This window comes from Ochotona princeps, chromosome 10, assembly GCF_030435755.1.
Source record: "Ochotona princeps isolate mOchPri1 chromosome 10, mOchPri1.hap1, whole genome shotgun sequence".
Lineage (NCBI taxonomy): Eukaryota > Metazoa > Chordata > Mammalia > Lagomorpha > Ochotonidae > Ochotona > Ochotona princeps.
The window spans coordinates 75,112,890-75,127,701 of record NC_080841.1 but is presented as its reverse complement, the minus strand read 5'-3'; the positions used below and the strand labels follow the sequence as shown (position 1 = coordinate 75,127,701).

Below are 14,812 nucleotides of genomic sequence, written 5' to 3'. Positions count from 1 at the left end.
AGGCACCTTCCCAGATACGACACAGCACCACCCAGTGTTGGTTTCAAGGAATCCTCATGGAGCCAGGATTGGTCCTTCTGTCCCTGGCTCACAGTGTGTGCTTCTGGTTCTAGGACGGCTCTGGAAAACAGTCAAAGGAGTTCCCAGAAATTGGACTTTCATGACAGTCTTCCCTGGAGTGACCTACAAAAATCTCTGAGATCCTGGCTTATTTTAGGGCCTTGCCTTTTGAATAAGAAGATTTATTTATTTTTATTGGAAAGTCAGATTTAGAGAGGAGAGACAGGAAGATCTTTTGTCCACTGATTCACTTCTCAAGTGACCGCAATGGCTGGAACTGAGCTCAGAGCTGCTTCTGGGTCTCTTACGTGGATACAAGGGTCTAAGGCTTTGAGCCATCCTTGACTACTTTCCCAGGTCACAAGCAGGGAGCTGGATGGGAAGTGGAGCATCTGGGACATGAACTAGCACCCACCTGGGATCCTGGGGCATGCAAGGTGAGAACTTTAGTCACTAGGCTACCACGCCAGCCATGAACTTTTTACAAAGATTTATCTGTTTAGTTTGTTAGTTGCTTGGCAGAGGGTGGGAGCCAACATTGTGACATAGTGGGTTGGGCTGTCACCTGTTGTGCTGGTATCCCATTGGCTTCCAATTTGAGTACCGATGGCTCGACTTGCCATCTAACTCCCTGCTGATGTGCCAGGAAGGCAGTAGAGAATGACCTAGGAGCCCTGGCATCCACGTGGGAGAGCAAAACAAAGCTGTTGTCTCCTGGCTTCAGCCTGGCTCAGCCACAGCATATACGGCAACCTGAGGAGGGGATTGAACCAGCGGGTAGGAAATCTCTCTCCCTTGTCTCTCCTTCTCTCTTTAGCTAAGATTTTCAAATAAATAAACAAATGCTTGCAGAGAAAGACTATAAATAGCCCTTAACACAATGGCAGAATACATTTTTAAAAATTTTATTCTGCCCCAAGATAATCTTAAGTGGAGACTCTGAAAGAACAATCATATGACAGTCCAAGATGTGGTTGTCAGTGTTTGTAAAGTGAAACTGTGAGGTGGAATTTGGCCATCCATCTCTTAACAGCAACGCTGCAACTTGGAGTGGTCACCCTGGCTGGGACATAGCCCAGCAGGGAGGGCAGCATGCTACCAGTGAACACAAGATCCAGCCGTTACCCCTGGGCAAGAGGAAGATGCCTCGGTGACCGGGCCGTTTCTGTACTGCGGAGCTTGCATGAAGTATTATAATAACAACATGAGAGTAAACTGATACCCTCCCATAAATATGCATTACGGAAAATTATATCTTTACAGTTGAATCCATATGACTCAAGGGCTGTCTGTATAAAATGGTTATAAAACCATTTATTTTGCACACACACATAATTAGGAATAATTTATTTCCTCCTGTAGGCTCGTGGAAATGGCATTTCATGGTGGTGGGTGGTGTAGTGGGCAGTGTGTTTTTGGTCCTTTCTCTACCGTTGCTTCTGAGGCAGAACAGGCAGCTTTAAAGATGTGCCTTAACGCCTGCAGCAGTGCGGAATCGTCCCTGTGAAAAATGTTTTGTTTTTTTTTTTTCTGACATGGCTAGAAATTACGGAGTATTTTCTTCTGGGAAATTCATTATTGCACATTTGCTCTAATCAGTTCACCAAGCATTGCTTATCTAACCTACTTTCTCCTTGCAAATGGTTTCCTGAAAAATCCATTTTTCTCCCTCACTGGAGTGCTTCAGGCATTCTTTTAAAACAACATCAGTTTGGGGACTTCATGAAAGTTAAGACTGTTTTTTCTATCTAACGCAACAAGTGTTTATCATAAAATTCAATACAAAATTGCCCATTTGCTGTTGTTTCTTTTAAATGTTGAAACATAGCCATCTTGTGCTACCCTGTGGTTTGATTTTTTTCTCTTAATCCTGTACCTTATTTCTCTGCATTTTCCTTCTTATAAGAACTATTTGACCCTCAGCATGCTTCACTGCCTATTTTACAAATCTGCTAAAACCTTGCCATTTGTCCCGATATTTGGTCATGTCATGCACGAATGATGGGTATATAAGTACAGTCAGGTGTACAATTTTTTTCTGTAGTATTTGTCAAAAAACTTCAGACAGAGAACTTTGAGAAGCATTCTTTCGAAGAGGTTCGGGTTCCTTGTGGAGCACGGAGGAACTGCGTAATCTCAACATGTCTGGAATACTACTTGGAAATATTTTTTCTGACAGAAGAAAAAAAAATTCCTGCTTTGGAGAATTGTAGGTTGCACGGATGGCCTCAGCTTAAAAAAATAGATTAAAAATTCAAATCCAATTTTCCCTTCGTTTCAGTGCCGTGTTTTTATATGCGATTTTATGTGTGCATGCTGTGTTTTCTCATAATTTTGGAAGTGTAAAGTAAGAATTCATTTCTTTATTAACTGCCTGGCAGAAAATTGGATTCTAATATGGTTTCTTTTTCTCTTTCTTAATAGCAGTGCTATGTTTGTATTTTTAAAAAATCTTTTTGAGTGGTAGCAGGAAAACTCTGACGGCCTAATAATTGTTTACATTGGAAATTGCAGGTTATGTCCCCCCTGGTGTCATTAACCACTCAGTTTTCTTTCTTCCTTTTTCTTTTTGCTTGAGATGAACTGAAAGTTTTTAGCGGGTTGATGGCATTGCACATTTCTTTGTGTCTTACTGAGAGCAGCGCTTCCACTCCAGAGGTGACTTTTCTGTTGATTTGCTCGGAAGCCGTCTCGTCTTGTATGTCATGTTAATGTGATCCAAGGTGATGCCCACACTTCTTGCTTGTTTGTGTTTGCTTTCCCTGCGTTGCTTTCTAGGATGGTTCTGGTCAGTGGAGTAAGGGACTTAAGCTCTCAGGGACGTTCAAAATGCTACATGTCCTTCTCAGCGTGACCCTCCTCCCAAGCATTTTTGCTTGTTTGTCACTTGACCATGTCCTTAGTTGTCCTCTTGTGGACTCAGGGGTCATTTGATGACCTGGGCATCACTGGTGTATCGTGTTCAGTAATGATAATTTTACATTACAAGCATGTGGCAAGGTGGTTTTAATCGGTCACAATTTGTGCTGTTGTAACAACACCGGCGTTCTATACGAAAGGCTTCTTTGAATGCGAGTTTTTGCTGTCTTGTTGCAGGAACCTAACATTGTCTAATAATTTCCAGCTGCTTCGTTTTTATTAATGTCTGCGTGGGGGTTTTTTAATGTTCTTTGAGAAGTTACTTTATAGTTAAAATTCTTTGTAACAAGTAAGGAGCCTGTTGATCTGGTTAAGTATTTGCTTGGTCAAATTGTTCCATGTTTTTAGAAGCAAAAAAATAATTTACATGCAGTGTTCTTGGCAGTTTTTCCAGCCCCAACAAAATGAAATCCATATTCTGGCATATTTAAAGTGAGAAGAAAGGAGCTTAAGTATTTGTTGTTAACTGCTTTTAAGAAAAAAGCAGTCATCTTGACTCTTTACATCAAATTAGTGGATTTCATTTAAAAGCAGGGAATTTGAATGAACATCTGTGACCAACGCAACTATGTTACAATTCAAGGGATTTTACCACACCATCCTGTGCCGTGTGCTCGTCAGTTAAGCGTAGTGAACATGTATTTAAGCATAAGAAATGCATAATTCCTGACATCATAGCTCCAGTTGATCTGAAAGAAATGTAATCAAGAATGGAAACTGCGTGATTAGGAAACTTGCATTTTGTATTGCCATACTAGTCTCTGTCGCTAAGTGAACAGGAGGCCAGCCTGTCCTCTGCCGACGACGTGGCCGGTTGTGGGGCTTTTAGCGTGGGTGAGTTAGCTGGGCTCCCTGAGGGTCTCCTGTGAATGGCTGTGTGTGTGAGCTAATGATCAATGGCTTTTACAAAAATGCCTTCTTTATGGTCAGAATTTTACGGAAACGTGAGAACATTAAACATGTATGTTGAAATTGAAATTAAAATTATTCATGACAGCTAAAGCGGTTGGCAGTCTGAGATTTTCCAAAAGATTTCGCATCAGTAGTGTTAGTTTGCTTATCAGATTTCCTTACTCTGATGACGTGTTTTTTTTTAAGCCTCCCTTCTTTGGTGGAAATCCTGGATCTGTCTGCCTTGCCCTTGATCTGTGTCATTCTCATCCTGTAATCTCTCTCCCTCTCTTTAAATCTTTTTCCGTGGTTTTGCTCCCATGGCTTTCTTCATATCTGAATTCATCAAAGTGTGTACAAACTTGCTGGTTGCCTCATTGCTTCAGGATTGTTACAAATGTAGACCTTGTTGCTGAGATGTAGCCTGTTTCCTGGTGCCTGTCACTGTAACCTCACTGCCACGCTTGCCTGTGCTGGGCATGCTCGCATAGCTCATTGATTGTGGACTTCAAGTTTGTCAGTTTATAAAGTAATGGAGAGGTACAGGAAGTGTGAGAAAGTACACAATAATTGTCCTCAGCCCTGCCTAATAGAGCCATTGTGTATTTTTAAATATACTTCTGTATTTTTGTATTCATACCAATTTTCACATTAGGAAAAACATAAAATCCATAATACAAGCATGCTTGCTGTATTCCATCTAGCTTTTTCCATTATTATATCCAGTGCATTTCTTTGCTGATGCTTTATAGTTCAAAAAGATTTTTTTTTAAATTTTCATTTATTTGTCAGATCTGTTAGAGAGAGAAAGGGAGATTTTTTTTTATCTGTTAGTTCACTCCCCAAACATCTTTGGCGCACTACTGGGCCAGGCCAAAGCCTGAAGCTCCATCTGGGTCTTGCCATGGGTTACAGGAACCCAAGCACCCGTGTCTTCTTCCTGTGCTTTTCCAGGTGCATTTGCAGGACGGGATGTGAAGTGAAGCAGCCTGGATTCAACCAGTCTCCCTGCAGATTGCAGCCTTACAGGCATCGGCAAAACCTAGCCTACTATACCACAGGATATGTATCATTTTTGAAAACATAAGTCTAATACCAGGGGCAAATGCATTTATCTTAAGCCTCTAAACTGAGCTCTATTGCTCTTTTTTGATCATTTTTCTTGTTATATTATTCCGTGAAGTACTGGCGGTTGCGTCTTTCTCCCAGCTATATGTGGGGTAGCCTTGTGAGGTCTGTTCTTGACTTTGTTTCATCATTTACTACTCGGCCCAAGCAAAACATCATCAGCCATTTCTTTATGGAACCAAAAAAGGCTCCTTGATGAACACAGACTGTGGTTTCCCACTCATAGGATGGCTGTGAACACTAAGTTGTCTGTATGAAGCACCTCAAGGGGAGCCTGTCACCTCTCATCAGATCATAACAAGCATTCTGATACTGAGTGCATGTGTGTAGCCCACACAAAGTAGTAAAAGGAACTGTTCTTGGAGTATTCCTGGGACCCTGGGTTCATTATTTAGAATAAAAGCAGGTTCCAGCCACGCTTAACAAACTGGGACTCATGATGGCATGTGAGTAATTCCAGATGGGGTAAAAAAAGGAGTGCAAAGCCATGCAACCCCGTTCCAAAAAAATTAAGAACTAATGTAGGTGAACACTTAGCACAGATCGGGCTGGGAAGACCAAGTGGTGGGAGGATCGCAAAGGAACACAATTTACAAATTCAAACATTCAACATTTCATGGCAAGAAGTAACAGGAAAATTGAAAGCTTACAAGACAAAGGCCTCATGGTGATCATATTAAAAGCTGGCGGTGTGTGTGTGTCTATAAAGACCCTATTGCAGAAGTGATCAAAATGTTAACAATTTGCAAAAGAAATATGAAATAAATGAGTAACCAGCATTGGAAAAATAAAATGTTTAACCTCACTAACATTGAAAAATAACATTGTATTGTACAACTTCACTCAATTTTGTGCTTGTCAAATCAATAACGTCTTTGAAGAAGTGTTGAGAAGTCCTTTTATGAGACAGTTGTGAGACGAGCAATTGCACCTGCCCTGGGTGAAAGCGGACATTATTATTAGCCAATCGGAAAAGCAATTGGACAATCAGCTTGTCTAGTGAAGAAAACCATAGCCTCAAGATACCTACAGGGATGTTTATCGAAGCCTGATTGAAATGAGCAAAATAACAAACATCTTACACTTCCCTCTTTATACTTAAAACACGCTTCTCTTCAAAGCATCCAATTCAGTGATGCCTTCAGAAGAATGCCCTCACCTGTGTCTGCTGGCAGGTGTCGGCTAGGTGGGTCCCTGGTCATTGAGACCAGCCTTCAGCTCCAGGCCCGACTCTGCAGGGACTTTGCTATTGCCGTAAAGGGAATGGGATATTCCTTTCAAAAACACAAATCTCTAGCTGCTGTGGGTAAGCTCCCTGGAAAAAACTCTGCCTGCAAGATAAAAACAAGGTTGAGCCAATTATCAGTTACAAAAAGGTGAAATATCAGGAAGAAGTGTGTTTGGTGTAAAACCCAAGCCCCTGCATACGTTGCTTTTCTTCCCTGTGGACTTTTGTACCACGATGACATAGGGCCTCGAGTATTTACTCGCATTCATCCAGAAGAATACTCCTTTACTTTCAGTTTGGGATCGTCTTTTTTTTCCTCTCCCCTCTAACAGCAGAACCAAGTGTTACAATCTGAAGGCAGCAAGCTGTTAGCCCACATTTTTCTAGACGTAGGACTTAGTGTTGAAGTTCACCCCTAGCCAAGGCGCCCAGATGCACCCCCCATCGTTTGACTGAGGTGTAGGTGTTGCAGTCTATGCCCTGCCTGGAAGGACAGGCCAAGGGCTGTCGCCTTTGAGTATTCAGGGAGGCCAGAGCCTTGTGAAATATCAAGAGAAAGAATCCCTGCAGCCCTCAGCTTTTCCTGCCTTTTGGTATAACCTTTGTTCCGGCTGTTTTCTTACTTGTTCCAGCCTGGGATTGTCCCTCTCTCCCTGCTCCACTCCTCCTTCCCTGCCTCTTCCTCTTTCTGTGCGTGTGTGATGCATGTGGGTATACGTATATTTATAATATGTATACTTGTATATATGCAACTGAGTGTCTGTAAGGTGTATATATGTAAATACAGAACATTCATGGGGTAGAGGACTAAGTGACAGAAGAAGAGCTGCTTTGGGGTCTGCCATGTTGGGTCAGGCCCACGCATGTGGGCCATCCTCCACTGCTTTCTCAGGTACATTAGTGGGGAGCTGGATCAGAAGTCGAATAGCCAGTCCTGGAGCCAGCACCCATATGGGGTGCAGTGTTGCAGGAGTGGCAACTTTACTTGCTATGCTATAGCACCAGCTCACTGCTCTGTGTGTGTGTGTGTGTGTGTGTGTGTGTGTGTGTGTGTATCTTTAATTCCATACTACTTAATGATTGTTAAGGCATTTCGTATGTGTGTAGCATTTATTAAGTTAGGCTTTAATCTTAGTACCTTGCTGTTTTATAATACTGATCAACTGAAGTTTTTATCTGCCACTTTGTTGCTAGACTTGGTGCTGTGGGTGGGTGGGGGGAAACAGGAGAGACTGGGAGCCTGCCATCAGGGTGCTTTGGGTTGGTTGGAGTGTAATCAGGCACTGGCCAGTTGCCAGGTGGTGTGTTTGTGCCGGGGCAGAGCTGAGTGCTTCGTGTGAGTTATTCACCCTATGAAGCTGATAGCAGCAGTTTGATGCCCTACACCACAACACTGGCCCCATGTTTCAGAATATTGACAGGTAATCTTTTCCCTCGAATACTTTGTGTCCCCTCCTAGAGTACCTCTTGGAAGGCTGCAGAACTGTGGGATCAGAGGAGGCTGGTTGCTCCATCCTTAACATCTTGACTGATTTAATTTTATATCTGCAAAGACAGTTAACTCTGTGTTTAGTCACTGATAGTCATTTAAAACATACTTGCCTTTAAGTCCTATTAAATTCTCAAATCAATAGTAATAATCACTGCCTTTGTTTTCCCAAAAAATCATACGTTTTAGTTCTGGTGGTTTCTTTTTCTTTTTTCTTTCTTTTTTTTTTTTTTTTTTTTTTTTTTCATTTACTATGAAGTATCTCAAGTTTGTCTTTTTTTTTTTTTTTTTTTTTTAATGTGTCTTACTTGATAGACAAAGTAACAGGCAGAAGGAAGGAGATCTTCATTTGCTGGTTCACTCCCCAGGCCAGGATCCTGGAGTTCCATCAGACTCTGCCATGTGGGTACAGGGACCTAGGCACGTGGACCATCGTCTGCCTTTTCCCAGGAGCGTTAGCAGGGAGCTGGACTGGAAGTAGAACAGCCGGGACTTGAACCAGCACTCCTGTATGGGACACTAGTGTTGCAGGTGGCTGCCAAGACCAGCCCAGAATACTTGACTTTTTTTTTTTTAAAGAAAGGAAAGCTTTATACCTATCAAATATCTACACTTTGAAACAAGAATGTATACTTCTGTAACGTGTGCTTAGGCTACTATATATTGTGTTTCAATAAACAGACTGCTTTCAAAGGCTGGATTTATGAGAGTGTGAGGGTTAGGTGGAGAACTGATGGATGTCTTCCTGAATTCTTGGTTGGCAGGTGTGATGATCTCCACTCTTCTAGAAAGGAAATGAAACCAGAACAAGATATCAGCAGTGGGTAGGAGATTCTTCAGACAGACAGAAAATGAATTTAAGGCTTTAACCATTGCTTTTGTAAAGTGTGATATAATCAGACAGGCACCCAGGGGAGACTGTGAAGCTGAGTTCTTCATTTGCAAATGCTTCCACAATGAAAACAGAATCTGAATTGAATGATGTCAGGATTACTCACTGAACTTGGCTCACTCGACCTGGGCTATGCATGGGCATACTTAACACCAGTGCCCCTCATTTACTTTTCTTTTCATTAACAATAGTTGGTGCCTGTGCCACTGGGATGGTACTTAGAATACTTATGGATGGGTATTTTTACTGTTTTTTTTAAGCAAGTGTGTTTATTTATTCATAGTGAATTACATTCATGACTTATGATTCTGCTATAAGTTCCTTTATAATTTTTGAAAAGAACTCTTGATTTAGAATGCAGTAAATATGTCTACTATTCCAGCTGCAGAAATTGAGCGTTAGGTGCTTACAAATGTGTATTTTTTTTTCTCGTGCTTGATGCAGTTGTTTCAGTGTTATGGTGAATAAAATCCCAGTCCAACTCAAACTGTCTTTATTTTTGTTTTTTGGAATTTTGGGGGGTGGGGTGGTTATGACTCAAAAGAGTGTATTTTCTGTATCCGCAGCTGGCTTTAGAAGAAGTTTCCGGCTAAGTAGAAAAGATAAGAAAACAAATAAATCCATGTATGAATGCAAGAAGAGTGACCAGTATGATACAGCTGACGTACCCACCTACGAGGAGGTGATGCCATATCGGCGACAGACACATGAAAAGTACAGGCTGGTCGTCTTGGTTGGTGAGTGTTGGCTCTTGCGAGTCCTTCTGAGGAAACCAGGGAAGGAGTCAGCAGTGGCTTCCAGGTGCAGTGTGCTCGGAGCTGGTGAGCCAGAGGGCCCACATCTGGAAGGCCGCTGTCCGCCTTGTGTATGATGCCATCTTCTGCTCTGCTTTGTGCCTGTCATGCAGAGCCTTCTGAGCCACCCAGGAGGTACAGATGCTGGTGGTGTGTTCTTGGAAGCTGTGTGGAGAGGAGACATGGCCAGATCTGTGGTTCTCATGCCCCTTAGTGAAGTACGTCATAGATGAGCTTTCCTGAGCACAGCACATGTTCCTGTGCACTCGCTTCCAGGCAGCGGCATGGTGCAGGGTGAACCGACCTAAGCCAGAAACCCAAAGCATTCAAAATCTGGAACTCTAGAACTCTGCTAGAACCCAAATGGGAAATTCTACCCGACCCCTGTGACGGCACATTCAGCAAAACCTCCTTGGAATACTGTTTTATGTTTCCTCCTGGCTGTGTATAAATGCATATGGGAAAAATAAATGGAGTCCGTGCTGGGATGTGGTCTCCTTCTCAAGGCATCTGATTATATATATACAGATCATTAAGGAAACCGAAGTCCTAAGTGTCTCTGGCCCTGAGCAGCCTAGACAAGAGAGACTGCACCTATCCCAGCTCCTGGTGGCATCCAGGCCATCAGCACAGTGGACTGTCAGGGTTGAGTCTAAGTTATTTCAGGCTAGGGAGTCACTTTATGGAAGCAGATGCAAGTAGGGCTAGGCACTGTCCCACTGGGTAGCACAGTATGTGCCCATTAGCAACCTCAGCTTGGCTCCAGCTTCCTGCTGATGCAGATCTCAGGAGGTTGTGGTGATTGACAGCTCAGGCGATTGGGTTTCTGCCATCTGTCTGCATGAGAGACCTGGCTTCTGCTCAGGACCAGGTGGCTGCAGGTGTTTGTGGAGTGCTCCAGCAGAAAGGGAAGCAAAACTGCTGCTTCTCTCTGTCTCAGACCAACTCATAAAGGGTGGCAGTTGATTGAATATGTGTTAACGTCCCAGCAGCTTCGGCCTGGTCCTGCCTTTACACAGGTGGCCAAGACAGGCTTTCTTGTGACTCCATCCTGCCCCTGGTGCTCCTATAAAAGTATGGGGAGAATGGAATTCCCAGGATCAAGGCTAGTGCTTGGAAATGAAGGCCCATGATGTCTCTGGTCTACTCTTGCTTTGACACGGTGAGCAAGATCTGGCCTGAGGGCTATGAAAGGCCCCCAAAATCCCTGGGCCTGGGCCTGGGCCAAGGTAGCTGACTCGAAGTTGACTAAAGGAAGCAGCTGGCTCACAAAGTTGAAAAGTTTGTAGAAGCCATGAATGACATTAGGAATAACTGAAGAATAGTGCCCCAACTTTATAAACTCAAGATGAGAGTTCCAAGAATGGAGTCTTTGGAACGGCCCCACCCCGTGGTTCTCATTCAAGTGGACGGTTGGGAGTCCTCCGTCTGACAGCGCTGGAAGTGATGGCTAGCACCTGCTGCTGCTGGCATCGCTCAAGTACAGTCCCACATCTGTCAAGGGAATTCAGCATTTGCTGCCACAGCAGTGTCACAGTCTCCTAGACCTCACTTGCTGAGTCTATCCTTATAGGCCAGTAGAGCTGCCTAGGGCTTGCAGGGTCCAGCTAGTCCATGTAGAGTGGCACTGATGGTCCTCCCAACCCCCAAACAGGTTCTCACACACCCCAGATAAATGCCCTGGTCTGCAATGGGGCTGCTTGAGACCTCCTTCCCTTTGGGCACCCACTGTCCCTGCCATACCTCGTCTGTCACCAGTGCCCATGTTGGCTGCATCTCTTCTTGCCTGTTGTGTCTTCTCACCCTTGGCAGGAGAGACGAAGCTAAAGTAGTAGAGGCAGTGTGCCTGGCTGTTTTCCCTCCTACCAGGCTGGCTGTGTCACTAATCATGACTCCACCACTGGGCTGTTAGTAGGATATCTAAGCAAGAGGGTGGAGGGACAGTCTTTGGTTTCTTCTTTCCTTTCCCAAGGATGAGGCTGACCATGTCTGAGCAGTGACTGAGGGAAGGAGTGAAAGAAGCAATGACAGATAGTTCCCGGGGTGGGCATTGTGGCGCAGCCTGGGATGCCCTCATCTTGCATGGGAGTGCCTGGCGTCAGGTCCCACCTCTGCCTCCGACACAGCTTCCTGCTCGTGTGCATCTGGGACACCTGGACCAAGTGTTGTGCTGCTGCCAGTCACATGGGAGACCTTGAGAGAGCTTCTGTGCAACCCCAGCTGCTGCAAATGGAATAAACTAATGTCTATGTTTCTCTCCTTCTCTGTCATCTTTGTCACTCTGCCTTTCAAATAAATAATTAAAAAATACAAAAACAAAAAACAGAAAAACATTCTGCAGAAAGTGTGTCCAGGTTGGTGCTGCCTCGTGCATCTTGAGCATGACCCTGGAGCTGTGAATGGGCCTGACTGCTAAGACACTGTGCCCAGGTTTAAGATCCAGCTCTGACTCGGGACTCCAGCCTCCTTCTCATTCCCAGCCTGGAGGCAGCAGATGATGGCTCAGGCCATTGGCTCCCTGCCACCCTCTGGCTGTAGACTTCAGCTTCCACTCACCCCCAACTGCCCTCCAGTGTCTGTGTCACTGCCTATCCAATGAGAATGGTATCTCATCTTGGGGTTGGGGTGCCATCTACAGGTGCCCATTGGCTCTGCCTGCAATTCCCTGAAGGTACGTGGGAGGGAGGATAGGATGCCCAGGTAGAAGAGGGCAGTAGCCCAGGCTGTTGTGGAGAGCTGGTCCCTGAGAGGACTCTGTGTGAGATAGGGCCTGAGATCCCCATCCCAGAGTGGGCTGGGCCCTCTAACTGTGTGCTTTCCAGGACCGCATACATCCTCTGTCACTGGCAATTAGCAAATGTCTTAGGCTTTGAAAGCATTTGGGAAGCCCCTGAGGCTTTGAATTTTGGTTTTTTAGTAGCATTTTTCTCACTTTTAAAGATTTACTTTTATTGAAAAGTCAGATTTACAGAGAGAAGGAGAGACAGAAACGTTTTCCATCTGCGGGTTCACTCCCCAAGTGGCTGCAATGGCCACAGCTGAGCCGATCCAAAGCCAGGAGCCTCTTCCAGGTCTCCCGCGCAGGTGCCAGGGCCCAAGGCTTTGGGCCATTCTTGACTGCTTTCCCAGGCCACAGGCAGGGAGATGGATGGGAAGTGGGGCTGCCGGGGTTAGAATTAGTGCCCATATGGGATCCTGGTGCATGCAACACAAGGACCTTAGCCATCAGTCTATTGCGCCAGGCCCCATTTTCCTCATTTTTAAAAGATTTGTTTTTATTAGAATGACAGATTGGACACAGAGCAGGAGAGTAAGAAAGATCTTCCATCTTCCCTAAATGGCTTCAATGCCCAGATCTGAGCTGATCTGAAGCCAGGATCCAGGAGCTTCATTCAGGTCTCTCACCTGAATGCCGAGACCCAAAGGCTTGGACCATCCTCTACTGCTTTTCCAGGCTTTAAGCAGAGAGCTTAGTGAAGTGGAGCAGCCAGGACAGAAAGCAACCCCCTTTTGGGATGCTGGTGCCACAGCGTGGAAGATTAGTTTGTTGTACCACCACAACAGCCCCAAGTTTTCCCTGTTTTTCAAATTAGATCATGTCTATTAATTTAGTTTCAAGATTCCCTAACTCCTCTTGTATTGTTTGGCTGTTTAGCTAGTCCTGTGAGTTAATTTTTTCCCTTTATATTTTTTGTTGCTGATTATGTAGATATCCCCTCATTCCTTTTATCGTGATTTCTGTTAATCAGTCAGGAGGGTTATGTTTCTGTGAGTTTCCTCAGGTGTTTCTCTTGTGGAGGCCAGCTGTTGAAGCAGCCGGCTGTGGGAGAGGCTCTGTGTTTGGGATTTGTCCACCACACTTATCTTGGGGCTGACAGGTGTCTGTTGATTTCTGAGCATGAATCCAGTTCTGCTCCTTCCGCTTTTGGGTGCTATTGGGAGCACATGCTTGCTAATGCTGTTCTTGGTCCCATGGGAGAAGGCAGACCCATAAGAGGTGAGCACAGATGATGCAGCCATAGGCATAAACTGGCCAAAGGGGACAGGACCTGCAGAAGAGGAAGGGTGGGGTGGGCTCCAGAGAGCCAATGGTTTCGAGTGAAGTCACTGTAAATGTGGAGGCGGTGCATGGTGGTGGCCTTTTTGAAGGGCTACATTCTGAGCTAGGTCGGCCAGAAGGATACTGCTGAGGCCGGTGCTCCTTAGCCAAGGTGGACTCCAGGGCAGATTCCCTTTCTGATCAGATTGCACACTCTGCTTGTAGCTGTGAGACAGAGGTGAGACGGGTATGTAACCAGACAGTGTAATAATGGCCATGGGGAAAAAAAAATCCTGCTTTCAATAAGCCTCTCACTCCATTTTTTTGTTTGTTTGTTTGTTTGTTTCCTTCCTTTCCACCTTAGCATAACTGGTGCTTCGTTAGTAAGACTGTTCTGTTATCATGAAAGCAGCCAGGGGCAGTGTTGGCACAGGAAGTTGAAACTGCTCCCTACCACACTGGAGTCCCACATTGGAGCAATGGTTTCAGTCCTGACTGCTCTAACTGTGGTCTGGCTCCCTGCTACCATTCCTGGAAGGCAAGAGATGACGTCCACATGCTCAGGTGCTCGTCACCCCCAGAGGAAACCATGTGGAGCTCCAGGCTGCTGGCTTCCACCTGGCTCCACCCTGGCCACTGTGGCCACTTGGAGAGTGAACCAGCAGATGGAAAATCTCTTTGTCTCTATCTCTGTTACTCTACTGTTCAAATAAAATGGAATAAATCATCAAAGAGAGACACAACAAAGAACAGTTAAGCTTTGCTGGGACCTGCTATGAGTCACGTAGTTACTGTACCTTTTGTATAGCTTGGTTGCAAGAGAATGTCGCATTTAGTTTTATAAACTCATTAATCATTCTCAAACCTAAAGCCCCAGCTGTCTGCTAATATGATTGTGGGTCCAACTGGCTCACATTTGTGTGAGTGTGTACCCCCTAGGGCCACAAAATAGCTCTTCAATATGATCAGTAGACTTTTTATAGCAGATGTCTGATCCCAGGCATATGCAGGGAGCTTCCTGGATTCATTGTTTGCAGTAAATCAGATGAATGAGGGTTTTTTTTTTTTTTTCAGGTACCAGAGGCAGTTTGGATGTGTATTGCAGACACCAGGAATTGTGATAGTTTTTCCTCTGAGTAGTGAAAGTAACTAGTCTGGCCAATGCCATTAAAAAGGTCTGCAGGGAAATGCGGAAGCATTTTCATGTTAAGCAGAACAGGTACAGTTGGAGGTGGACGCAGGGGAAAAAGCCACATCCGTGGCAGGAACTGTCCACATCATTTGCATGTTTGACCCAAAAGTACTGAGGTCAGTTGCAGGGTCTCTGCCACAGAAACCTCTCCCGTGTGCAGTGTGGCATTGGCTATACATC

The 14,812-nt window shown here is 44.7% G+C and overlaps 1 protein-coding gene across 2 annotated transcripts in view; it reads left to right on the top strand.

Annotated features, from left to right (window-relative positions):
• MPP7 (MAGUK p55 scaffold protein 7) overlaps window positions 1-14,812 on the top strand; it is a 173,814-nt gene that overhangs the window by 144,561 nt on the left and 14,441 nt on the right. For both annotated transcript variants that reach the window (XM_058669646.1, XM_058669645.1), the window contains one exon: window positions 9,174-9,344. In XM_058669646.1, the coding sequence (XP_058525629.1) occupies window positions 9,174-9,344 (171 nt within the window). The remainder of the gene's footprint in view (window positions 1-9,173; window positions 9,345-14,812) is intronic.